The sequence below is a fragment of the Palaemon carinicauda genome, chromosome 40 (genome assembly GCF_036898095.1).
Source record: "Palaemon carinicauda isolate YSFRI2023 chromosome 40, ASM3689809v2, whole genome shotgun sequence".
NCBI lineage: Eukaryota > Metazoa > Arthropoda > Malacostraca > Decapoda > Palaemonidae > Palaemon > Palaemon carinicauda.
In genome coordinates this window covers 46663213-46690457 of record NC_090764.1, presented here as the reverse complement: position 1 = coordinate 46690457, position 27245 = coordinate 46663213, and the positions used below count along the sequence as shown (strand labels likewise).

The window sequence follows — 27245 nt, the reverse complement described above, 5'->3', positions numbered from 1 at the left end:
CACCAACTGTGTTTATGCATTGCATACAAACTGATCTAGTATGTAAAGTATATTAGTATTATTAAAATAAAAACTTAATGACACTTTACCTTTAAAGTACGAAGATCTAAAGCCAGAGTGAATAAGTCAACAAAGGCAGGCTTTTGAGCAACCACAACCTTACTTTCTGCTTTGGTTATTAGTGTTTCCACCATTATCATCAAGGGTTGTAAAGCAGGAATATCTTCATCAGACAATGTTTTGTACGCCTGTCAGAAAAAAAGGTGAAAATGGTGGGCAAAATAGTCAGTTGAGTGGAAATAAAATTATTATTGTAAAATAATTTCATTTTGAACAATATGATAGAATTAAAAAAGTATAGGAATGTGACTAAAGACAAAAATAATACTCACTGCAGCAAATTTGGGTAATATAAGTCGAGGTTCGATGCGCTGAGGCAGACTATTTCGCATAGAAGCTAACCTCAGACCTAAACGTGATTCTTGGGCAAAGGCCTCATCTTTAGAGGCACAAAGATGACATACAGAACAAATAAGTGTTTCTAGATGTGGAGACAGGAATTGTGCCATATTTTCAATTATCTGAAAATTTTGAATTTGTAAAAGTTAAAGAATTCAGATAAATATTTTTCAAATATATTATAGCAATAATGATCTACAGAAAGGTATTTGGATAATCCAAGAATACTGGTTCTGATACACAATGGATAACAGTATAACTCATTATTGTACAGAAAATTTGCCATTGAACATATTACCACAGTCACCTCTAGTTATTCTCACTTGATAACTGGCAATTTCATACTACATAAGAACACTAAGTTTAATAACAAAAAATTCATCACAGCAAAACATCACTGTGCAACGTGATTCAAAACTCAAACTACAGTATAGCAAAAATATAAATTTGTTTTCAAAATAAATATATCAGATGCTGCAGATAAAAATTTCAAGCCAGTTCCCATAATGCTATGAATTTGGCAGTAGCTCACAGAGAAAGCACAAAAGGTTTAATTTGTTTTTAATTTTAGTACCGTGGAAATATGTGATTGATTGATTGATTGATTTAAAGCTTTCAGGCATCCTAGGAAATATGTGATACTTTGCTATAATGGCTCCCACAATCTTGGCTTCTACTGTTTCTAGGAGTTCTTACAAAATGATGTCTTTAGAGGAATAATGTATAAAACCATAACCCAACATTGCAATAAAAGGCAGTCCACAGTAGATGAAGTGAGATACAAGTGTGTCTCAATTGACATGTCCAATGATTTGTGCAGCTAGAGATAAAGAATTAACCAAGCATTCCCCAAGATTCATATTGTTCTGGTAAGATGCCTCATAAGGTGATGGCTTGGGAATGGAAAATGTATGAAACCATAATTCACCGATGCATTGATAAGCAACACACAACAGATATATAGAGATGCCAGTGAGTGAATTATCCTGGGATGAACAAGATGGGTGTGATATGGACCCTATGGCTTAGCAATGAGACCCAGCTGGCCATTCAGCACCTGGTTGAAACTGGCCAAATCTACTGAAAAGAATAAGTTGAAAGATGGACGGCAACAAGAAAGGAAGCAATTAGAAGGCTTCGTAATGGATCGGCTGGAGCCGAAGGGACATTACAAGAATCCTCTAGTACATGAGGTACACTGATGGTACTAGGCCATAAGAGAGAATGGATGCCTGAAAAAATCAATATGTCATACCTTTGAGTATGAGCATCCTACAGATGAATACTAAAGAAAATAGTGTACAGTATAAGCATTTGTGTAAAAAAGAGAATTCCAAAGTTAATCCTTTCCTTGCTTGCTTGCTTGCTCATTATTTCAGGAAACACCAGAGGGACATTCAGAAATTAGCATTTGAATTCCACCTATTGATATCCAAACATGAAAGTCTAAACAGATGACTTTGTATGAGTCTGACGCTCAAAACATATCTACATGGTTTCTGTGACAAATCAGAGGAATCTGATTTAAATCTCCCAGATTTGAAGACTAAAAATGCACATTTCAATAATGTATACTTATCATTAATATTCTCTCATATTTTATTTATTTCACTTAATTTTCTATGACCATAATCTTTTTACTCTTTTTGCATCATCTGTCTCATCCTTTAAGACAAAAAAAAAAAAAATTAGAATCTCTGATTTTTATTAAGTAATGTTTAAAAACAATTGAAATTGTAAACATTGCAACTATTTTATGATAGTTTCCTTCTCTTCTACCATTTGCAAGCAAATAAGGATTGGCTGCATTGTTACTTGCTCATCACAACTCTCATTATTGAGGTAAGTTTTCCTTTTCAACCCAAGTTCTCTACTTGATGAAGTTATCTATTTACTGTACAATAATTTATTTATCAGTTATTTGGAGGTACAAAAAATTCCATTTCTTACCAATAAAGTTTTTAGTGTAGCAACAGTACAATGTTTTTCCATATATATTCATGAAGAAACTATCCTTTTAAGCCCATATCTTGGTACTTACAATTGTCTTTAGAAACACAGTGGTGACTGAACAACAAGATGTAACTAAACAATCAATGCTATCAGCAGTTTTATCAAAAGAATAGCATAAAATACAACTACAAGTGCATATCAATGGCTTTATAAACATTCTACTTAAAATGAATCGCACATCAAATATTAAAAAAAAGGCTTAATTAAATGAGAAAGCATCCTTATTTTTCTACTTAGCTGTTCATGCTCCAAAACAAACCTTATGAGTTGCTGTTGCTGCTGCCAGTGCAAGATGATCGGAATCTGTGTCACTCTTCACAAGAAGTCTGGTAATTACAGGCATCAGGCATCCAAGATGGGATACAGCATGAGCCTTCAAAGTTCCAACAGCCTCAGCTATTACTAGCAATGCTTGTGTTACAACCTTCATTGGTGTACCTAGAGCAAAAAAACAAGTGTAAATCAAGTTAATACACTAAGTAAGAAATAAAAATGGGATAAATTATGTATTATTAGTCAAGTTTATAACAAAATATAATTAAAACTTCAACAATAATCACATTTCATATTTTTACATCAATATAGATGGGAAATTACTTTTTGATAGGTAAATTTCTTTCTGGAATTCTCATCTATGCAATCTTTCCTTATACTTTTCTGACTATTACTACTTGCCCCTTTTTATTGCTTCTCATCTTCAAGATCTTGATATACAATATAAAGTATTACTTTACACCCAATAGTAAAATCTTAAAACTAATTTCTCATCTGGAATATTTTCCCACCAAATACATTGAATTCTGTTTGTATGCCTCTTCTCTGCAAGTGCACATGTCTCTAGTCCATAAATAAGTCATAGCCTTACAGATGCAAGATAAAATCTTACTCTGTTTATTCCTAAAGGGTTAGTAAACCCTTTCCAATTAAAAAAAACAAAAAAACTTAAATTCATGTCTTAAGAGTTCAGTACGTATGTCCTGAAAGTGATAAAAAAATGTTTGATTTATTTTGAGTCTTATGGTCTGACTTTTCTGTCTGTCTGTCTGTGCACTTCTATCATGAATTAAGCATGGATCTATACCCGTTAATGACAGAAATGGAGTTTCTTATCATGAAAAAAGAAACGTAAAGATTTAACAATATTATCCAAACTATTTCTAGTCATTGATGCATTTCTTGACTTGCACCAATCAAAACATACATTGCATTGTCTTCAATACAGATTATTAATAGACTTTTTTTTCCACCTATATTTAATAATCTAGAGGGCTGCAAAAAGTCTTTTTCTGAGAATACGGTGGATAGTCTCCATGCAGTTAGATGTAGCACTGTCTCAGGTAGATGCAATACTATTAAATAAATACACTAACATAGAAATACTGTATTTCTTTTCAAAGATAGACTGCAGCAAGCATGAAACTAGTTAGTGTTTGCGCAAAGCTGTCATCAGCCAAGGCCATCTCGAATAAAGGCCAGGTCAGTGTGAGTGTGAAAAAGGTCTGATGTGACATGAGTAGTGTTTGCTTAAGTGCTACTATACTCTTTGATTGAAGGGGTCTTGCTCTATTTCTTTCCAGTTTTTTTTTCTATTACAGAAAATTTTACTATTTTTGGACCCATAACCAGTCTTTCCATAAATTGCTAATCAGATTTGTGGGGAGTGGCCTGATTTACAACATATTAGCTGATGATGCACTATTTTCAATGGATTCATGTGATGCTTGTCAAAATAAAAAAAAATAAAAAAATTGAAAAAATTATGTCCTTCAAAAACACTACTGCCCAACACAAAACAATATCCTCTCTGATATTTAAGCTCAAGCAAGGAAAAAATTGCAAAAATTGACAACAAATAAAAAACCAAATACTGTTAAAAGCTTCAGATAAAGAAAATACACAGTAAGATCAGGTATTTGTGGCTAATTGTGTAAAGAATACTATATTAATTCATTTAAACTTGATAAGAAATGTTTACTTTTTTGCAATTTTTAAAAATAAAATCATGTTAAAATATTTCTGTTTATTTACTATGCTCAAACTAAACCATTCTGAGCATAATGCAGCTGTTTAAGAAAGAGACAATAACCCTAAGCAGCAAAGTGACAGAAGAATTATTTTGTATCAACAAAAGTTTTATAAAAACCAACTTCAAGAAGGGTTTAAACTGAACAAAACAGTTGTAACATATAAATAAAGAGTATGTGTGTATCTCATTTTTTTTTTGGTATGCGAGTGTAGTCTGCAATTAGGCTACAGCCACAGGAAAGTTTTATTCCATTCTCTTTTATTAATTTTTTTTTATCTTTACCTGATCTTTCTTAGCACGCTGATTTCCCTTTGTAGCACTTTTGGTGTATATGGTCTCTTGACTTTCCAAACTCATTCCTTGTCCATCTCTACACCCCTTCATGACCTACTTCCCCAGATGTCATCCACCCACTGACCTGACCTTATTTTCTATCAAAACCCATTCTTGTGGCAATGACACCATGTGGTCTCTAATCGTGTTTTTTTTAATATGGAGCAATATTGGGTGCACATTGCATTAGAAAGAAATGTTTTAGAAGTTTCCATAACGTGACTGAAACGGGCATTTTTAAGGAAACTCCTTGTAAGGGACTAACGATTGTGTCATAATTAGCTCTGCCATACATGGGAATACAAGCTTCCAGAAGACACTGCCCCAGAGGGATTGACAACAAAAGGGCCGTTAACCAAAGGTCGGATACAGACAGGTTCCCACTGAAGTCTCGTATTCAGACTACAAATATCTATCTCTAAAAATCTTGTCATGCCCAAGATGGAGAAATGTCCTGCCAGTGACGAAGAGACTTTCCCTTTCAAGCCTTCCATTAGATTTGCATCTAATTACTTGCGAGCTAATGTGATCAAACTTCAAACTATGAGTGACATTGCATTTTTGGTCATAGGGCGATTAGGGACCTTAAAACCACAATACAATTTAGGGACTCTACCTCTAATGCCTGAATTTTTCACCAAATAATACTGAATGGCTTTTACTGGACAAAGAAACTCGTTATCTCCTGAAATGCTTTCATCCATTTTCAGATAAGGGATGTGAAAAACTTGAAGCAAACTCTGCCTGAAAATCATATTTTGGCTCTGAAGGAAGACAAAAGGGAACGGTATCATCTTGTGTTCCCAAAGGTTTTTTGACAAACAGCATTTATAGTCCACTTATGTGTTTAGCTGAAACTAATGCAAACAGGAAAAGGGTTTTAGCCATGAGATCATTAAGAGAATGATTTCAACTGTTGCAATTTTGAATTTTTTTAAATGTTGTAAAACCACACCCAAACTCCAGAAAATTGACCTTTCTATTGGAGGTCTTTCAATATTGAACAATATAACAATTGCTAAAATAACTGAAACGGACCGACCTAATCCCAAAAGCTTGAGCACAGAACTAACCATGGATCTAATATACTATTATATCCCTTAATGGCTAAAATTGAACAGTTCTTCCTTTTAAAAAGGCACCATAAATTTTAACGCTATTCATGCTAAACTTAAATTATTGACAGACTTGGCTTTGCACCTATTAAAATAAACATTTCATTATCTTTGATATGAAAAATTGGTAGTCTACAAGTATCTTTTAGAACCTATATTAGACAGTCTAGAGGGTTTTAGAATCCATTTGTTTCTGAGGACCTGGTGCAGTCTCCATGTGGCCATTTAAAAAATGGAGGGGTTTGGATGAGCCACCCTCTGAGGAAAGGTGTGTGGGCAGATTGGCTTTGACAAGCAACCATCTTGGACACACCAACAACAGGTGCGACAAATCTGTGAACCATTCCCTCTGTGACCAGACAGGAGCTATTGGTGTTATCTTGCTGTTCGCAGAAATCGTGAACTTCTTTTAACACCTGTCAAACCACGGTAAGTGGTGGAAATGATAAGAAATAAAAGCACTTTTCACACTATCTATCTATCTATATACCAAGGCACTTCCCCCAATTTTGGGGGGTAGCCGACACCAACAATGAAACAAAACAAAAAGGGGACCTCTACTCTCTATGTTCCTTCAGCCTAATCAGGGACTCAACCGAGTTCAGCTGGTACTGCTAGGGTGCCACAGCCCAACCTCCCACATTTCCACCACAGATGAAGCTTCATAATGCTGACTCCCCTACTGCTGCTACCTCCGCGGTCATCTAAGGCCCCGGAGGAAGCAGCAGGGCCTACTGGAACTGCGTCACAATCGCTCGCCATTCATTCCTATTTCTAGCACGCTCTCTTGCCTCTCTCACATCTATCCTCCTATCACCCAGAGCTTTCTTCACACCATCCATCCACCCAAACCTCGGCCTTCCTCTTGTACTTCTCCCATCAACTCTTGCATTCATCACCTTCTTTAGCAGACAACCATTTTCCATTCTCTCAACATGGCCAAACCACCTCAACACATTCATATCCACTCTAGCCGCTAACTCATTTCTTACACCCGTTCTCTCCCTCACCACTTCGTTCCTAACCCTATCTACTCGAGATACACCAGCCATACTCCTCAGACACTTCATCTCAAACACATTCAATTTCTGTCTCTCCATCACTTTCATTCCCCACGACTCCGATCCATACATCACAGTTGGTACAACCACTTTCTTATATAGAACTCTCTTTACATTCATGCCCAACCCTCTATTTTTTACTACTCCCTTAACTGCCCCCAAAACTTTGCAACCTTCATTCACTCTCTGACGTACATCTGCTTCCACTCCACCATTTGCTGCAACAATAGACCCCAAGTACTTAAACTGATCCACCTCCTCAAGTAACTCTCCACTCAACATGACATTCAACCTTGCACCACCTTCCCTTCTCGTACATCTCATAACCTTACTCTTACCCACATTAACTCTCAACTTCCTTCTCTCACACACCCTTCCAAATTCTGTCACTAGTCGGTCAAGCTTCTCTTCTGTGTCTGCTACCAGTACAGTATCATCCGCAAACAACAACTGATTTACCTCCCATTCATGGTCATTCTCGCCTACCAGTTTTAATCCTCGTCCAAGCACTCGAGCATTCACCTCTCTCACCACTCCATCAACATACAAGTTAAACAACCACGGCGACATCACACATCCCTGTCTCAGCCCCACTCTCACCGGAAACCAATCACTCACTTCATTTCCTATTCTAACACATGCTTTACTACCTCTGTATAAACTTTTCACTGCTTGCAACAACCTTCCACCAACTCCATATAACCTCATCACATCCCACATTGCTTCCCTATCAACTCTATCATATGCTTTCTCCAGATCCATAAACGCAACATACACCTCCTTACCTTTTGCTAAATATTTCTCGCATATCTGCCTAACTGTAAAAATCTGATTCATACAACCCCTACCTCTTCTAAAACCACCCTGTACTTCCAAGATTGCATTCTCTGTTTTATCCTTAATCCTATTAATCAGTACTCTACCATACACTTTTCCAACTACACTCAACAAACTAATACCTCTTGAATTACAACACTCATGCACATCTCCCTTACCCTTATATAGTGGTACAATACATGCACAAACCCAATCTACTGGTACTATTGACAACACAAAACACATATTAAACAATCTCACCAACCATTCAAGTACAGTCACACCCCCTTCCTTCAACATCTCGGCTTTCACACCGTCCATACCAGATGCTTTTCCTACTCTCGTTTCATCTAGTGCTCTCCTCACTTCCTCTATTGTTATCTCTCTCTCATTCTCATCTCCCATCACTGGCACCTCAACACCTGGAACAGCAATTATATTTGCCTCCCTATTATCCTCAACATTCAGCAAACTTTCAAAATATTCCGCCCACCTTTTCCTTGCCTCCTCTCCTTTTAACAACCTTCCATTTCCATCTTTCACTGTCTCTTCAATTCTTGCGCCAGCCTTCCTTACTCTCTTCACTTCTTTCCAAAACTTCTTCTTATTCTCTTCATATGACTGACCCAATCCCTGACCCCACCTCAGGTCAGCTGCCCTCTTTGCCTCACGTACCTTGCGCTTTACTTCCACCTTTTTCTCTCTATATTTTTTCATACTTCTCTATACTATTACTCTGCAGCCATTCTTCAAAAGCCCTCTTTTTCTCTTCCACTTTCACCTTCACTCCTTCATTCCACCATTCACTGCCCTTCCTCATGCTGCCTCCAACAACCTTCTTGCCACATACATCACTTGCAATCCCAACAAAATTTTCTTTTACTAACTTCCATTCCTCCTCTAAATTACCAGTTTCTCTTACTCTCACCTCATCATATGCCATTTTCAACCTTTCCTGATATTTACTTTTTACCCCCGGTTTTATTAGCTCTTCAATCCTCACTACCTCCCTTTTACATCCACCTACTCTATTCCCCCACTCTTTTGCTACAACTAATTTTCCTTCCACCAAAAAATGATCAGACATACCGTTAGCCATACCCCTAAACACGTGCACGTCTTTCAATCTTCCAAACATTCTTTTAGTTACCAACACATAATCCATTAATGCCCTTTCTACTACTCTTCCATTTGCCACTCTTACCCATGTATACTTATTCTTATCTTTCTTTTTAAAGAAGCTAGCACCTATTACCATCTCTTGTTCAACACACATGTCTACCAGTCTCTCACCACTCTCATTTTCACCTGGTACGCCATACTTACCAATGACACCTTCTACCTCTCCAGCGCCCACTCTAGCATTTAAGTCACCCATAACAACTACATAATTCCTTCTACCCAGTCCTTCTACACACCTAGTTAAATCATTCCAGAACTCATTCCGATCTTCTTCACTTTTCTCACTACCTGGCCCATACGCACTGACAAACGCCCAACATTCCCTACCCAACCTAACCCTTACCCACATTAACCTAGATGATATCTCCTTCCATTCCACTACTTTACCTGTCATCCATTCACTCAGCAATAACGCCACACCCTCTCTCGCTCTTCCCCTTTCAATCCCAGACACTCTACCAGACATTTCACCAAACATCACTTCACCCTTTCCTTTCATCTTTGTCTCACACAAGGCCAATACATCCATCCTTCTACTTCTAAACATACTTCCAATCTCACATCTTTTACTCTCTATCGTACTACATCCACGCACATTTAAACACCCCAAAACTAGAGTGCGGGGAGCAGTCACTCTCCCCCCAGCTCCATCTCCTTGTCGATGTCTCGCAGGAATTTTTTACAGGAGAGGGGGTTCCCAGCCCCCTCGTCCCGTCCCTTTTAGTCGCCTCTTACGACACGCAGGGATAACGTTGGCGCTATTCTAATACAAGAGGAGTATTAGAATATCAAGACCAATATATCGGCACATAAGGGAGTAGTAGTGGTTTAGAGATACATATGTTATCAAGAGGAGAGATATAGGATCCAGGCTTTGCAAATTCAGTGTTCAAAAGAACAGTTAGAAATGTGGTAGACCAATGTTATCTCTGTTGAATGGAAAAGTAAATACAGAGTTCGAGGCTCTGCGAGAATAACTCAGATCTAGTAGATACCATGTATCACTAGACTTTATTAAAAAGTTCATTAAAAACCATTAGTTTCCATGTCAGGAGTTATGTTAGTTTGAAACAAGGCAGGTTAGGCCTGAAATATTCCTCTGAGCCAAGAATTAAATGAATTTCTGAGTTATCACAAAAAGAGTTATTTGTATAAAATTCCTAATACACAGTATACCCTCAATTATCGCTAATAATTGGTTACGGACACCATTGCCCCTATGACAGGGGAAAATCCATGAAGTAGCAACACTATTCATTTTATTATTCATGTATCTTTTATTCATAAACCTCCCCATACTTATATTAAACCACCCTCTATCTGTATTACCTTTTCAAACACTCTTATATAGTATTATACAGTAAACACTTTTGTATTTATGAAAATTTTCCTTGTGTACAGTGCATACTGTAAAACGTGTATAAGCAGTTACAGTAAACATTATTAACAGTTATCTAATCATAAAAGGTTTAATTTCACACACTCTCTTTGATGGGTGGCTTAAATGATGACTATGATAATCTTCTCATCTTTCTTAATATAGCAAACGGCCAACTTGATGTTGTAGTGGTGTCCGCCTGCCGCAAAACTTATGCATTCTTTCAACAAGTTGAGAAGTTTCACTTCTCAACTATGGTCACCATCTTCCTTTGCCACTTAGGCGGCCCGCTACTATAGGCCTTGAAAGGAGTAGGGTGTTTGGGCGGCATCGTAAGGCTTAAAACATAAATAAGATCACACTAAAACTTCACTAAATGCAAGAAGATAAGTTAGTGTAATGTGACGTAAACACAACTGATGCGCATTTGGGAGAAGCTGCAAGGTGACACTGTGCTCCACGGCCAAATCTCCATGTCCTTACTGGCCTGTCAGCCAATATTGTGCCATGTAAGATCTCAAGTGAGTACAGACAAGGTGGTAAATCGCATCTCGCATTTCTATTGGAATTTACACTTTTTCGTAGCTTGGGAAGTAAGAATAATAAGAATAACGGGTTTGCACAATTTAGCAGAAAATACACAAGATTAAAAACATGATATATTTAGAAACCTGCAATGCACTGAGGCCGCGAAACATGAGTCGCAATATAGCAAGGGAACACTGTATAACAAAAGCAAACTACTATTCATAGCCACTATTTACTTGACCAGCAACCATTGAAACTTACTAATCTATGAGAGGTACTGAGAAGGAAATGCACTCTTCACAATGGTTAATTAAATCCCAATATTGTTCCCAACACGATTCACAATGGGAATGCGGATCATGGTCTAGAAACAATATCTGGGCACAATCTTTGTAGTAGTTGGTAATAAAACCAGTGGAAGACATCTTAATACACAGTAATAAGCAAACAATCTGGAGAGGTCTGATTACAACAGATATGACTGAGAAACTGAAGAGGCAGAGACATTGCCACATCAGTTACCACTTTCTGCTAGAATCTCATTCCTTCACTGAGCGCATGTGTTTGCTTAAGGGTAAAAAAATTTAAGATTTCAAATTCTTTAAAAATTTTACATATAAATCACAAATCTTAAGTAATTTGTATTTTTCCTAACAGTACTTACCTCGAACTACTTAGGAGTACAGTATCTGGGATCTCCTCCCATCCGACCAGAGTTTTGTGAAGTTTACCCTACTCCCGTTTTCTGTGAGGGTTAACCTCAGGCGGAGTGATACGCGCCCTGAGGCTAACCCAGGGTCAGGGAGTATGCTTGCTCAGGTCTCGACCTCCAGTAAGTTATTGGTAGCTTAGGTTCTTAAGAGGTCCAGTAAGGCACTCGGGGAAGGAAGGGTGGGCCATTACCCGAAAGTAGTTCGAGGTAAGTACTGTTAGGAAAAATACAAATTACTTAAAATTTGTGATTTGTTTCAACACGGAGTACTTACATTGAACTACTCTTAGGAGACTTACACTTTAGGAGGTGGGAGTGGCCTTCTAGACTTAGAGACCGAGCTAAGCATAATCAGGGGAACCTAGATAGGAGGCTAGGTTCTGTTGCCATTCAGGAAACACGGAAAATAGGGAAAACTACACAAAGAGCTCATCTTAGTGTCTAAGTAACTCACCTCTGCAAGAATTCCTAGGAGATATGTCCTTCCGATGATCGTGTGTCTTGAAACAGGCTCAGGGGGACTACCCGAGTCCATCTTCGAGCGGAAATAGGGGAAGGAAGAACAAGGGACGTTAAGGAACGAACCTGTGTCTCTTGGTCTTACCATCCGCGGTTGTTTCTGGGGCTACGCCGTTAAATCGTTTGGAGCGCGGAGATGACGGTTCCTATTGAGAACCCGTCCAGGGACTTCCTCGAATAGTCCTTTAGATAAAGAGCCGTGAAGGTCGACTGGTTAGCCCAGGTGCCTGCTCTCAGGATCTGGCCCACTGCCATATTCTTCTGGAATGCTAACGAGGTACTTAGACCCCTAATGTCGTGGGGCCTGGGCTTGCCCGGCAGGGGAATTCCCACACTACTGTAGGCTCTGATAATCACCTGCCGCAGCCAGAAGGAGATAGTGTTCTTTGAGACTGGCTTCTTCACTGGGCCTGTGGAGACAAAAAGACTTTTGATACCACGCCGAAGTCTAGCCGTCCTCTCTAGGTATTTCCTTATTGCCCTGACAGGGCACAGCCTCAAGTCCTTCGGGTTGTCCGAGCGAGGAATTGCTGGTACTGAGAAGCCCTCAAACCTGGGATCCCACACGGCTGGATTCTGGGTCTTAGCTACAAAGGATGGTACAAACTTGAAGGAAGCCTCTCGCCAACCCTTCGAGTACGAGACCTCGTAAGACAGTCCATGAATCTCCCCTACCCTCTTTGCTGAGGCCAATGCCAGCAGAAAAACAGTCTTGAGGGTGAGATCCTTGTCCACGATGTCTTTTAGGGGCTCGAACGGCGGTTCTGATAACATCTTCAGGACCCTGGCCACATCCCACTGTAGCACCCTAACGGCTTGAGGGAGCATGCCTGCTCGAAACTCTTGATGAGCATCGAGATATGCCTAGAGGCTCCCAGGTCGATGCCCTTCAGGAGGAAAACTTGGCCTAACGCTGCACGGACTCCCTTGATGGCCGGAATAGACATTTTGACCACGTCCCTGAGATAGACCAAGAAGTCCACAACCTCCGGAATGGAGGCCTTCAGTGGCTTGATGTTCCTGGAGGAGCACCACTTAGTGAAAGTGGCTTGCTTTGCTTGGTAGGCCGCTGCCGATGAACGTCGCAGATACCCTGACATCCTTGCTGCTGTTCCCGACGAATAGCCTTCCTTCCTCGGGAGACGCTCGGTAACCTCCACGCGTGAAGGCGGAGGGACCGAGGGTTCTCATGGAACCTTTGAAAGTGGGGCTGCCGGAGAAGGTCTGGCCTGTCTGGGAGGGGCCAAGGTGGAAGACACGCTAGTTCCTTTAGATCCACGAACCATTCTCTCTTCGGCCACCAGGGCGCTACCAAAGACATCTTCAGGTTGTGGGCCCTCCTTACTCTGTTGAGCACCTGCCTGAGCATCGCGAAAGGAGGGAAGGCGTAAACGTCGAGATTGTCCCAAGGGTGCTGGAAGGCGTCCTCCAACGCCACTCTTGGGTCTGGCACAGGAGAACAAAACACGGGGAGCTGTGCATTCAATCTTGTTGCCAAGAGGTCCATCACTGGGGACCCCCATTTTTGGATGATGACTTTGGCCACTTCTGGGTGTAGGGACCACTCAGCTCCAACTACTTGTCCCATCCTGCTGAGGCCATCGGCCAGGGCGTTCCTTTTTCCCCGGAATGAACCTTGCTGAGATTCTGATCTGCTCCACCTCGGCCTATTCCAGAAGTTCCAACATGAGGTAGCACAACTCCTTCGATTTTAGTCCTCCCTGCTTCTTTATGTAGGCCACCACCGTGGCGTTGTCGCACATCAGTGCCACGGTGTTCCCCAGGAGAAGATTGACGAACTCTAGGCACGCCCTTCGCACTGCCCTCCTTTCTAGGACGTTTATGTGCTGAGCCTTCTCCTCGTCCGTCCAGCTGCCTCTTGCTGATCTTCCGAGGAGGTGGGCACCCCAACCCCCTTTGGATGCGTCCGTGAACAGGAGCATCTCGGGAGGGTCGGCTGCGAAGGGCATTTCCTTGAGTGTGTTCGATCTGCTACACCACCACTCTAGGACTTCCTTCGTTTCTGGGAGAACAGGAATCACCTTGTGGGGGGAGTCCCTCTGGTTCCAGAGCTCCTTCAGATTCCACTGGACCCCCCTGAGCTTGAGCCTCCCCTGGGGGACCAGTTTCTCCAATGATACGAGATGGCCTATCAATCTTTGCCAGTCCTTCGCTCTCCTGGGCTGGTCCGACAGGAAGGGGCGGGGGATCTCGTCCAAGTTGTCTAGTCTTTCCGTGGAAGGGAAGGCTCTCACCAACCGGGAGTCCGGGACCATTCCGAGGTAGCTCATCCTGGTGGAGGGTATCAATTGAGACTTCTCAAGGTTGATGATGATGCCCAGGACATTGCAGAACCGCAGTAGCTTCGCACCTTGCTCCCTCAGTACTTCCCCTGAGGCTGAAAGTAACAACCAGTCGTCCAGGTACCGAATCAGGCGGATGACCTGTTCGTGTGCCCATACTGAGACTGTTGTGAAGACCCTCGTGAAGACTTGAGGAGCTGTGGACAGCCCGAAGCAGAGGGTCTTGAACTGCAATGCTTGGGCACCCCATTTCACCCTTAGGTACTTCCTGCTGGAGGGGTGGACTGGGATTTGGAAGTAAGCGTCCTTGAGGTCTATGGACATCATGAAGTCCCCTTCCCTCAAGGACACCAGGACCGACTTCGGGGTGTCCATCTTGAAGTCGGTCTTGCACACAAACTTGTTGAGGGCTGAGAGGTCTATGACCGGCCTCCAACCTCCAGTTGCCTTCTTCACTAGGAAGAGTCTGCTGTAGAACCCCGGGCCCGGCTCCTGGACTGGTTCTATCGCTCCCTTCGCCAGCATCGCCGAGACTTCCTCTTGCAGAGCTGTCCTCCTCAAGGGGTCTTTGGGAGCCAACCACTCTGCCCGTAGGTCTGGTATTAGAGGCGGGGGGTCTGCTAGGAAGGGTAACCTGTACCCTTCTTTCAGAACTGTTACGGTCCACGGGTCCACACCGTGGTTGATTGATTGATTGATTGAAAGTTTTCTGGCATCCTGACATCTAAGGTCATTGACGCCGATACCATTTACTGTATATGAAAATTAAAAGAGAATTCGATTAAAACCATAAAAATTAAGAAGTCATTAAAATAGTTAAATAGTTTTCAGAAGACCTGCTTCTGAAATAAATCTAAAAATTCCGCTCGCATAGTAAGACACATCATGTCCAAGAATCTTGGCAAGGATAAACCTGCCATCCTCACCTCGAGCCTCAAACAGATATCTATTTCTTAAGTTAGTAAAATTAGGGCATTCGGTCAACAAATGCCTCACTGTTAAAGGTACTAAGCAGTCCTCGCAATACGGTTGGTGTTGGCCCTTCAGCAGAAACTCGTGTGTCAACCGTGTGTGACCAATACGGAGACGACAAAGAGTCGTCTCCCATTTTCGGGGAATCATGTTATACCTCCAAGGTGATATGATATTTGTTACTTCCCTCATTTTATTGCCGTCTTGACTGTCCCAGTGCTGTTGCCATTTATCACAAACCAATTTCTTGATGTAAGGTAGGAGATCGTTACATGGAATGGGATACCTCCTTGGTAGCAACTCGGATGCCGCATTCTTCGCCAGTAAATCTGCCTTCTCATTCCCAGACACACCTACATGTGCTGGAACCCAACAAAATCGAACAGTTATACCTTTCCGTCCAATAATAAAAAGCCATTCTAAAATCTTTAAAACTAGAGGGTTATTAGAATTAAAAACTTCTAAAGCTTGAAGAACACTCCTTGCATCACTAAAAATTGTAAAATTACCCTCCTTTTCCAAAGCTATTTTCTCAATAGCGGTTAATATGCCATACAGTTCGGCAGTAAATATGGAAGCTGTTAGAGGAAGTGCACCTCTACAATTAAAATCATTACTATGTACTCCAAATCCAACGCCAGCATCAGATTTGGAGCCATCAGTATAGATAAAAGTCGATCCCCTATGTTCTTCGACATGTTCCATAAAAAGAGACCTGGATTCTAAGTCAGTCATATTCTTCTTAACTCCAATAAAGTATTTACAAAAAGATATGTCAGGTAATTTCCATGGAGGCGTTGATGATACCTTGAATGGAAGTACCTTATTTCTAATTATATCCAGACTATTTAAAAATCGTTTCACCCGAAAGCCATAAGGTTGAGGAGATTTTGGGTGCAACTCAAAGTATGATGCGTGTCTTACAAGGCTTGCAGTCTGAAAGGCTAGAGAGCTAGGGAGTCTTTGCAATCTAAACCAATACCGAAGAATGGAAGACATTCGGTAAAGGTCTAGAGGTAACTCTCCAGCATCAACAAGGAGACTTGGGATAGGCGAGGTTTTAAAAGCTCCAGTAGATAATCTAATACCTGCATGATGTATCGAGTCTAATATTTTTAACCGGCTTGGGGTGGCTGAAGAATATACCTCACAACCATAACTAATTTTGGAAAAAATCAAGGCCTTGTATAATTTTAAAATAGTATTGCGGTCTGCCCCCCATGATGTATGGGACAATACTTTTAAGATATTCAGAGCTTCAACACATTTAGCTTTTAGCGCTTTTAGGTGAGAAACCCATGTAAGTCTACAGTCAAATATCAAACCTAAAAATTTGGTTTCCGATACACATGGTATCCGTTGACCTTTAATGTATATATCCGGGTCTGGATGTACTCCCCGGATACGACAAAAATGGACAATGGTAGTTTTACTTGTCGAGAACTTAAATCCATTCATGTCAGCCCACTGGTTAATTTTATCAATAGAGAGTTGGATTTTTCTCTCAACCATTGCCATTCTAGTGCCAGCAAATGATATTGAGAGATCATCCACAAATAGTGTTGAGAAAACATCCTGGGGAATGGCTGAGGATATCCCATTAATTGCTAGTGCAAAAAGGGTTACACTCAGCACACTACCCTGAGGAACTCCTTCTTCCTGGCACTTACTCTCTGATAGAGTTTCCCCCACTCTCACTTGAAAAGCTCTACGTGAAAGAAATGCCTGAATAAATAGTGGCAGCTCTCCTCTCAATCCCAATTCATGAATGGTTTTAAGAATACCATATCTCCATGTGGTATCATATGCCTTTTCAAGGTCAAAAAATACTGTAACATGGTGCTGTTTGGAAGCAAAGGCTTCACAAATAGATGACTCAAGTCGTATCAACACATCAGTCGTTGAGTGCATTTTTCGGAATCCACATTGAATCGGTGATAAAATACCTTTCTTTTCAAGGTACCATATCAGCCTTGCATTGACCATCTTCTCCATGATTTTACATAAACAAGATGTCAATGCAATAGGACGATAGTTTGCTGCTAAAAACTTGTCTTTACCGGGTTTTAAAAAGGCTAAAATAATGGCTAGTTCCCAAACACTTGGGTAGCTATGATCATGCCATATTCTATTAATAATGCTTAAAATAAATAGCTTTGTATTAAAATGTACATGTTTAATCATTGCATATGGAATTCCATCGGGTCCAGGGGCTGTATCGTTGCAATGAGCAAGTGCGGAATCAAATTCTCTTTCAGTGAAAGGAGAATTATACGACTCTTCCCTTCTTGTTGCAAAATTTAAAATTTTCTTTTCTTCAGTGCTCCTATACTGGTGACCAGGGGCTCCTTCACACTTGCTGGATACATTTGAAAAATGATTAGCCAGGGCATTGCTAACTTCATTTGCTTCAGTTACATACTGGCCATTCACCTTCAACACTGGTGGTGGGTTGGGGGTGAATTTGCCAGCTATCTTTTTTACTTTCCTCCACACAGAAGATGGTGGTGTTCTACTGTTAATAGAGGAAACAAAAGACATCCATGACTGGCGCCTTGCTTCTTTCATGGCACGACGGAACTGTGCTCTACATTTCTTGTACATTATTAAATTCTCATCAGTTCTGCGTCTACGCAATCGTGTTAGAGATCTTCTTGTGGCTCTGTGGAGTGCAGTTAGTTCTGAAGACCACCACGGGACTGGTCGTCGTTTGAATAACCCTGTTGTTTTGGGAATTGAATTGACTCCTGCTGTATGAAGAGTTCCATTCAGTAGGTCTATGGCATCATCAACACTTTCAAACTGTTCTGCTCTCCCTTCGATTTCACTTAGCTCACAAAATTTAACCCAGTCTGCCTTGTCTAGATTCCAACGTGGTGATCTTTGCAAAGGCGGACCCTTGTTGGTGTTTATAATGATTGGTGCATGATCACTAGTATGCCAATCGTCTAATGTCCTCCAATCAAAATCAAGAAGGCAGTTAGAGCTTGCAATTGAAAGGTCAATGCATGACAAAGTACCTGTCTGAACATGAAAGTGTGTGGGCTCTCCTGTATTAAGGAGCCCCACATCCTCATTCTCCACAATTGATGAGATAATATTGCCCCTTGTGTTGGCCAAAACATCACCCCATAAAGGATGTCTACCATTCATATCTCCCAGTAAGAGAAAAGGTTGAGGGAGTTGTTGAATGACCTCTGCTAAATCATCATATAAAATATCATCATTTGGAGGTAAGTACAGAGAGCATATTGTATATTTTCTCCCTATATCAATTTGTACAACAACTGCCTGCAGGGTTGTACGTATAGATATAGGTATTTGGGGAACATCTCGACGAATGTACATGAGACTTCCGCCATGGCTCCCTACTCCGTGATCATAAGGTGTCCTATAACTAATATATTCGCGAGGACAAGGGGTATTAGCATCAAGCTTGCTCTCCTGGAGACATACAATTATGGGGGAATGCTCGTGAATTAAGAGCTTAAGTTCTTCATATTTGGCCCTCAAACCCTGACAATTCCATTGCAAAATGGATGAAAAAATTATGTATTATTTTCTGGAAGACATCTTTGATGAGGTCTTCCCATTGACAGTTTTTGATTTGACAATATTTTCTGTAGGCTTCTTAAGTTTGGGTCTTGATAAATTAGGTTTTATATTAGCCTTTTCAGTGTTGTTGTTACCTATTTCTTGTGGGGGATGGTGGACCTCCACTTGAATTTTTGATTGATTCAAGAAGTTTTCCTGTTGATCTGAAATATCAACAGGCAAAACATCATATCTATTTGATGACATAACTTTTGTGTTTTTAATGGATGGGGGTGAGAGAGATGGAGGTCTCTCTCTTTTCCTATTGACAGGTGGTGATTTATTAGGTTTTGATGCTTTCACCACTACAGGCGCACCTGATAATTCTGTTTCATGTGGAACCTCCATCAAATCAGGCAAAGATATAGCCTGAGAGAGGTTAGAATTATCCTTTGTAGTGGGGGACAAAGGTTTACAAGAGGTGAGAAAGGTCTTACGTGATATTCTTGCCTTATCCTCTAGAATTCTATCAGAAGATGGCAAATTTCTTTTCTGGGGAATAGAGGCAGTATTAGGTGGGCTGGATGTCTCCTGCCTCATTTTTTCTCCGGATTTCAATACTTTTGCATAACTTGCTGATTTACTCAATAGTCTCTTGGCATGCCCCACACTTATGTGTTCAATACTGGATTTATTGAGAGCAGCCTCTTCTAATTTATATTGCTGGCAGTTCCTATCCGTAGATTTGTGATTCAAATTGCAGTTTATACAATTGGCCTCTAGTGTACAGTCTCCATGGTAAACATTAGAGCATGTACTACACATTTTATCATTCTTACATACTTTAGATGGATGCCCATATCTATAGCAATTAAAACATTGCAGCGGCTTCTGCTTAAAAGTTCGCACTTTAATTCGTTCATTCTCTATGTAAATGTGGAAAGGCACATCAGCATCCTGGAAAGTCAAGATAATCATTGACGTTCCAGGGACTTTATGCACTTTCCACACAGTTAAAGGACACATGGCCAATATCTCCTCTTCTGTGAATTCATATAAGTCTCTATTAAAAACTACTCCCCTTCCATAACTGAAGTTTAGATGGGGTTTCACATCCAGCTTTATGTCTTCGTTATCTGTATTTAAATTGGAAAGTATAACCGATTGAGTTTCTGATTTGGCACTTATTAGGAAACTGTTCTTTCCAAACCGAGATATATCTCCTGGTGCGATAGTACCTACTTTCTTTTGAAGAAATTTACATATTTTGAAATAATTTCCAGTACTCCCTTTTGATTGAGCAATAAGCCACTTTGGTGGTTTTGGCTTTCTCTGGGAAGGTACAACTACCTCTATACTTTTATCAATCCAATCTGCAGGCCTATATACATCCAGATTCTTGGGTACCCGATCGCAAAGAGCACCCTTGAAATTCAAATTACTGATTTTAATATTTATGATATCATTGATAGCTTTGAATGCTTCATCATGGTTATCAAATGATATCCATGAATCCCATTTGTCACCTTCAAGCCTCATCCTAATTTCCCTGATGTGACCATAACATTGAAATAATTTATATAGAACATCGTAATTGGTTTCAATGGGGATCTGAGTGATGTGAAGGATTCGCAAATTCTCCATGTCACCCAAATTACTTTGTTTTTGAACATAAGTAGCATGGTCCTTTAGAGTTTCCGGGTCGTCAACAGAGGGGTTAGTTTTAGGAGTAGAAGCAAGCCGGGTTATCCACCTCTTATCAGAGGATTTCAGTCCTCCTATCCCATGTGGCCCAACACGAGAAGAGGCTTCAGCGGGGACCAGTCCTCTATTAGAGAGGGGCTGCCTCTCTTAAGGTGGGCGTACACTGGTCAGTGGGGGTAGTTAGCCCCTCCCACCGACGACTCCAATGCCTAGCGTCACCCATTACCCGCAAATATGGGTGACTTAAAACCGGATCATTGGAGCCCGACTCTTAACAGACTTAGTCTGCACCCAATGGGGTCTGCCAGAGGGTGATGGCGTCTAAATTTGTACAGGTTGAGATGGCATGACATCCATCCCACCCTGCGCCAAATCCAAAGCAGCAGTCAAAATCTAAGTCGTACAAGCTAAAGTCGTCAACAAGTTCATGCCCAAGAGGAAGAGATGGGAGAAAATAAGAAGTAATCTAAGGAACGGAGAGAAAGTGCTGACTAATTTAGTTGGATCAACAGTTGGGCACCGAGGTCCAGTGGGGAAGTAGTTCCCATTGTTCACCACACCGTGGTCTTTTCATGCTTGCCAAAAATGTCTGAGGCATCCCCCCACCTGAGGCTTGAGCCTCTCTCCCTATCTCCTTCTGGAGGAGCGGCCTGCGCGCCCTCTCCTGGCTGCCGCGTAGGAAGGTCTAAAGGAGGACTGAGTTGACGTTCCCCTACGGAAGGGCTGCGATGGTTGTGACCAAGCCGTCGCTGGGGCGTCTCTCCTGGGCTGGCTAGGCACGGCCCGAGGAGGGGGAGGAACATCGGAAGTGGTCCTTCTGTGGATAGGTCTTCTCACCGACTGGGGTCTGGGATCACCCACGTCTTTTCGTTTTCTGACCCTTTCCATTATTTCTTCCGCTGCCTTCAGGGGGAAAAGGGAATCGTCCCACAGGGGCAGACTTCTCAAGGCTCTCGCTTCCCTGTCTGGGAAACGCCTGGTTATCTTGTTAAGGACTGTGTCCCTCCTCCGCAGGACCCAGTTGGTGGCTTGCGCTAGAGACTGGTACGAAAGAAATTTTAAGGCCTTACCTCCCGAGCTAATCAGCTCCTTCAGTAAGGCCTGATTTTCCGGGACCGTGAGGTCAAAGGAGGACTGGATGCCTACAAGGGCGGAGGCCCACCAGTCCAGCCAGGAAGACACGTTGACCAGATCTTTGGCTATCTCCTCCATCATCGTTGCCTCCGACTGCGAGAAACAGACCGGGGCCGTCGAGGCCCTATCATCAGGTCCTCCTTGGCCTAAAACCTCGAGCGCTGGTTCTACCTTACAGGCACCTGGCCGCTGTTCCTCTGGAAGGAAGAATTTGCTCTGCGACCTCAGGCCTTGGAGCAGCTTGGAAGAACTCTGAGTCTTGGAAGCCTCAGCATGGTTGGCCACGATTTTGTTGACGTGGGCTCTATCCGGCCTAACATCCCTGGCCACCGGGAGTGCTAGAGACGGTCTTTGCTGAACGGGGGCCTCTACCAGTCTGTTTAGGCTAGAGTGCCAGGCTTCCTCGGAGGAGGGTTCGGGCTCTTCTATCCTGTGATGGCTTCTGATGAGCCCTATCACTCTCCTGTATGCCGAGACCTCTGCTGTTGAACCCTCCATGTCCTCCGTAGGGCGATCTGCTGCTCGGGACGGAGCCCCTCTGACGGGGGTCTCCGTATATGGCTCTGGACGAAGGACGGGCATTGCCGTAGTGGCGGGGGCCTCCGACCTAGGTCTATCCTTCGTCGTGGAGGACCTGGCTTCCGTGGGCTTGCCCGACGGGGGGAGCCGTCTCTCCTTCTCCTGACGTTGAAAAGTCACCTTGGAGGACGGGACGCGGCTGCCAGACCGAAGGGGCGACTCTCTCCGCTGGGCGGATTGAGCCGGAACATTCGCGGCCTTACGCCTGTCCGATGGGGCCGGAAACGACGTATCTCTCCGTCGGTCAAATCTGCCGCTGGATGTGAATCTCTCCGGAATTCTGGATCTAGGGCGCCACCCTGAAGAACTCGGAACTGCTGAAAGCTCGACGAACTTGCTACGCGGGATAACTACCTTTTCTTCTCCAGGAGATCTACTTCTTCTAAACTTCCTTCTGGGGGACCTGGAGCGTCTACCCCCGTGGCGAGACCTGGAGCGTGAGCAGGAACGAGAGTGTCTCCTCCGGGACCTCTCACGACGTCTTCGGAACTTCTTTCGGGCCTCGCCCTCCGCTACGGCTGAAGAGTCTGACGACGCGTCGTAACTCGTCGGCGGGGCGGGTGCGCGAAGAGCCGCTGGAGGTATAACTCGACGATCGGCGGAAGACGGGGGCTGCAAGAAGACGTCTGGTAAGGTAGTCTACGGCGCTGGAGGGGAGCGTGGGCGTTCTTCATTGGGGAACCAGGTTCCGAAGCCTTGCTCCATTCTCAACGGGGACCTGCAGGGCGTCCTCGGAGGTACCCACCCGAGGGAGTCTGATGGCGGAGAGTCGTCTTTTCCGACGGCGTCCTGGGCTGCAGAGGTACCTGAAAAGCAAGCCCAAGAGGTGGGAGAAGAGGCAGTAACATTCTTACCCCACATAGAGTCATCTGACGAGACGTGCCCCACAGGCACCAGGGCTCCGTCTTCAGAACACACACCCGTCCCTCCCTCAGGCCCCTCACTTGCCTGGAATGACGCCACTACCCCACTATCTTGCAATACAGACTCCTGGGGAAGGGCCCCTGGCTTCTTCCACGCAACGGACTTACCTCGTCCCCTACTCTGGGTAGGGGAAGGTGGTAGGGAAGCTCGATCTGACGACACGCCTGGAGACGCGAGGGGAGAAGAGATGCTCGCCTTCTTAGGCGACCTCTTGGATGCCTTCTTCTTCTTAGTGCCGAAGCGCACCCACTACACTTCATTCCACGATTCGCACTCCGGGCACGTGGCCGTAGCGGAACACACTCTGCCCCTGCACGACGAACACAAGGAGTGCGGGTCCACCTCCGGTTTCGATAGGAAAGCACCACACGACTTTCCGGCCATAGGCCCAGGACAACTGCGGGGAAGCTCCATGTCGCACTAGTAACACACCGCAAGACACAGGAACGCAAAGGGAAGGAACAAGGGAAGCACAAAGGTACCACGTGGGACCGCGGAGACACAAAGGGAAAGGCACAAGTATACCACATGGGGACCACGCGAGACACAAAGGGGGTCGGGGACACAAAGAGTCGCACTGAGATTAAGGAGAGCGTCGAGATGTTATTGCGACGCGACCAGAGAACTTACTGGAGGTCGAGACCTGAGCAAGCATGCTCCCTGACCCGGGGTTAGCCTCAGGGCGCGTATCACTCCGCCTGAGGTTAACCCTCACAGAAAACAGGAGTAGGGTAAACTACACAAAACTCTGGTCGGATGGGAGGAGATCCCAGATACTCCTAAGAAAGTAGTTCGAGGTAAGTACTCCGTGTTGGAACAAATGTCAATTAAACTAAGCTTCTGCAGAAGCAATTTGAACATCAGGGGAGATTCTTAGAAATAATACCTAAAAATCAAGGATTTGGGAGCAAATTAATCTCATATATATTATTTCTTACGGGGATAATTCATTCTGTTTGAAAAAAAAAAACTAGTGTTTGATTGACCCTATGGAATAAATTAAGTTTGATCACTGGGGTATCAATGTATATAAACAGGCAAGAAAGACCAACATATTTATGTTTTTGTTATAGAAATTGTTAGTATTATAATATGACTGTGTACAAAATAAGTTAAGAGAATTACAGTAATGTGTAACTTTCAGATGTTGAAACAAAATAAACACTTACTTTCACAACAAACTAGCTGAACAGCAGCTGACATTACAGGTGTAATGGCACCAATCTTAACATGGGGTGTCAAGTGTTTAATGAGAAGCTGCAGGGCATAAATCGCCACTTGTCTATTTTCAATGGGCTCTTGAGTATCTGTCGCTACTTTTCTCAGGCCGTCAACAAATGGAAGCAAGTCTAGTAAATCTTCTTTGCTGTTGTGTGAGAATAAAAAAAGAACATCTTACAGCACTGATCTTCTTTATAAGTGCATTAAGAGAGAAGAAATTATTTAATGTAAAGAAGATTATTGATGCTTCTAAAATGTCTGAAGTATTAAAAATAAAAAAATAAAAATTCAAAAGTACCTAAATACAAATGAAAATACTTAGCTCCCTATCTATTGTCAACACTAAATATACTACTGAGAATTTTTTTTAAATGATAATTTATACAAAGCCCATTTGTTTATATTTGCCTAATCATGTGGTCAGCAGTTACTTCAACAACTCAAAAAAAGGAAAGGAAAAGAAACATTTATCACTAGGTGTCATCTCTAATGGTAGCAACTGTCTTGAGTAATTCCCTGTTTTTAGGACTTACTACAAGGGTTGGAAAGCAGACCTATTATTGTTTAAATTTACAGGTTTGTAGAGCATTAAAATTTCCATTTCATTTTCCATCAGATTACATTTACCCGAGAAGCATTTAGGTGAAAATGACTTTAGGTTGTAAAGACGACAAGACAGATTGAGTCAAGATGCTGAAGTAAGCAGAAGACATGAAAGCAAACGATTATACTATGGGGGTAATAGGTAGGACTAAAACTTTTTAGCGTAGCCACAAGATGTCTTTGTAGAATAGTTGTACCATATCAAAGTCAAGCATACCACAAAAGGCTTGATTAGCAATAGTCTGATAAATAAGGTCAAGGAAATAAAAATTTTGCATAGGAAGGGTAAAAGTAAGTGGTAAACCCTCCAGATGGCTCATCATTATCACAAAGGTTAAAATTCTTCATGTACATAGTAACTTGAGTCTTGAAATCAATTGATAATAGTTGGTTCAAGAACTCTTGATGAACATATCATTACCAATGGGAAATCATTCTTATAATTATAGCCCAGAAAGTGGGTACATATGTTCCCTTTCAATCTCTAGAATAAAGATGTTTGTGACTCAGGCATGCCATGTAATAATACCTTACTTAGCAAAAAGGAATTATCGTACCCTATGTTCCCTTTCAATCTCTAGAATAAAGATGTTTGTGACTCAGGCATGCCATGTAATAATACCTGTACTTAGCAAAAAAGAAATATCTTTGCATCATCAAGTGAATATCAGACAGATGTACTTTGAGAATAATCGGGATATAAATGTAGATACCTCTCTGAGGTTTAGACACTCAAGTGCTAGTACTTTTGTAATATTTCTGGAAACAGTTTGATAACAGCCAAAAACCCATTACCTGCCTAATGGAAGAAAGGCAAGGGAGGTTGGAGTGTACAAAAAATCCTTTCCAATAGGACCTTCTCTATAAAATCATACTATATTCATTGTACTTTCCCCATCACTGTATATAAATCCTTGCATCAGCTTTCAACTTACTGCAAAAAAGGTAGGTAAATGCCTTGAGTGTTGGATACCGACAATCTATATAGAATTCAGAGGATTAAATGAATATTGCCAACAGAACCAACGAGTTGTCAATTAAATAAATAAAACATTCGTTCCACAGCTTGGCAAAGATAAAAGAATGTCTACGTTAATCTGTGGCAAAGTTGACTTCCTTAAATGAGGCTCTTTTATGTAACAGCTCTTCACTGACACACAAAGCATGTGCTATGGAGGCTCAAGATCCAATAACATGGTTAAAATGTAAAGTCAAATAAGGTTTCCATACTTCAGGAGCAAATTAAGGGTTCCTAAATACAAATATTAGATGACAATCAAATTAGCAGCATGAAATACTTATGGAAATCCACTGTCTTGCATAACAACAACATAAGATCACAACCAAGTTTGTGCTATGACACTTGACACCATGGTCCCAACTGGTGGAGACCACTGCCTTTGATTTTTGTCTACCTTGTCTTAATCTGAAGATCAGTTCCCCAATTTAATAATTCAATCCTCTCTGAAACCTCACAGACAAGCATTTCACTACCCAGGATATTGGACCCTCTTTATCTTAAGAATATTGTCATAGAATTGGAAGTGTCTGACAATCTTTAATACCATCTGAATAGAAAAAAAATCTGTGCTGCATTGCCAAAAAAGAAAAATTTTAAAAATAATGAGCTAGAAATACTACCCAAATATTCTATTGATTGATGTGAAACTCATTCTAAATCAGACTCCAACTAAAACTTTCATATCAGGCTCCTTACCAACCCTGGTGTAATTACTGAGCCCTTACACTAAAATGAATATGAAGTCAGTGTTTATAGATGAGAAACCCTTATTTTTACCTTAACTTTGCATATGAGTCTAAGACAATTAATTTTCTTACAAGCATACGATTAGAAATCTAATTCCAAGTATGGCGGACCTTGCCATGAGGAATATTACATTGTGGGTTAATGCCAGATTTTAGAACTAGTAAAAACTGTCTGATTTACTCAACAACTACTTTTCCAGAATACTAAATCCACAGTTTCTTTACAAATATCATGAGAAAAATGCTTAGGATTGCATGTGAAAAGTATTTTCCTTTCCAACATGGTTAGCACATGGTAAAACCACTGCAAGGCTTTGAGCCCTTTTGGGACAACCAGTATTGGACTTGACCCTGTGTCTCTT

At 41.8% G+C, this 27245-nt stretch overlaps 2 protein-coding genes across 2 annotated transcripts in view; one reads left to right on the top strand and one right to left on the bottom strand.

Moving 5' to 3' along the window:
• LOC137631754 (HEAT repeat-containing protein 1-like) overlaps positions 1-27245 on the top strand; it is a 622900-nt gene that overhangs the window by 320912 nt on the left and 274743 nt on the right. The gene's annotated exons all lie outside the window — the stretch shown is intronic.
• LOC137631636 (HEAT repeat-containing protein 1-like) overlaps positions 1-27245 on the bottom strand; it is a 122655-nt gene that overhangs the window by 53467 nt on the left and 41943 nt on the right. Inside the window, exons 11-14 of the mRNA XM_068363509.1 lie at positions 24462-24658; positions 2732-2910; positions 393-581; positions 90-248 (exon numbers count right to left, since the gene is read on the bottom strand). Coding sequence (XP_068219610.1) covers positions 90-248; positions 393-581; positions 2732-2910; positions 24462-24658 — 724 coding nt within the window. The remainder of the gene's footprint in view (positions 1-89; positions 249-392; positions 582-2731; positions 2911-24461; positions 24659-27245) is intronic.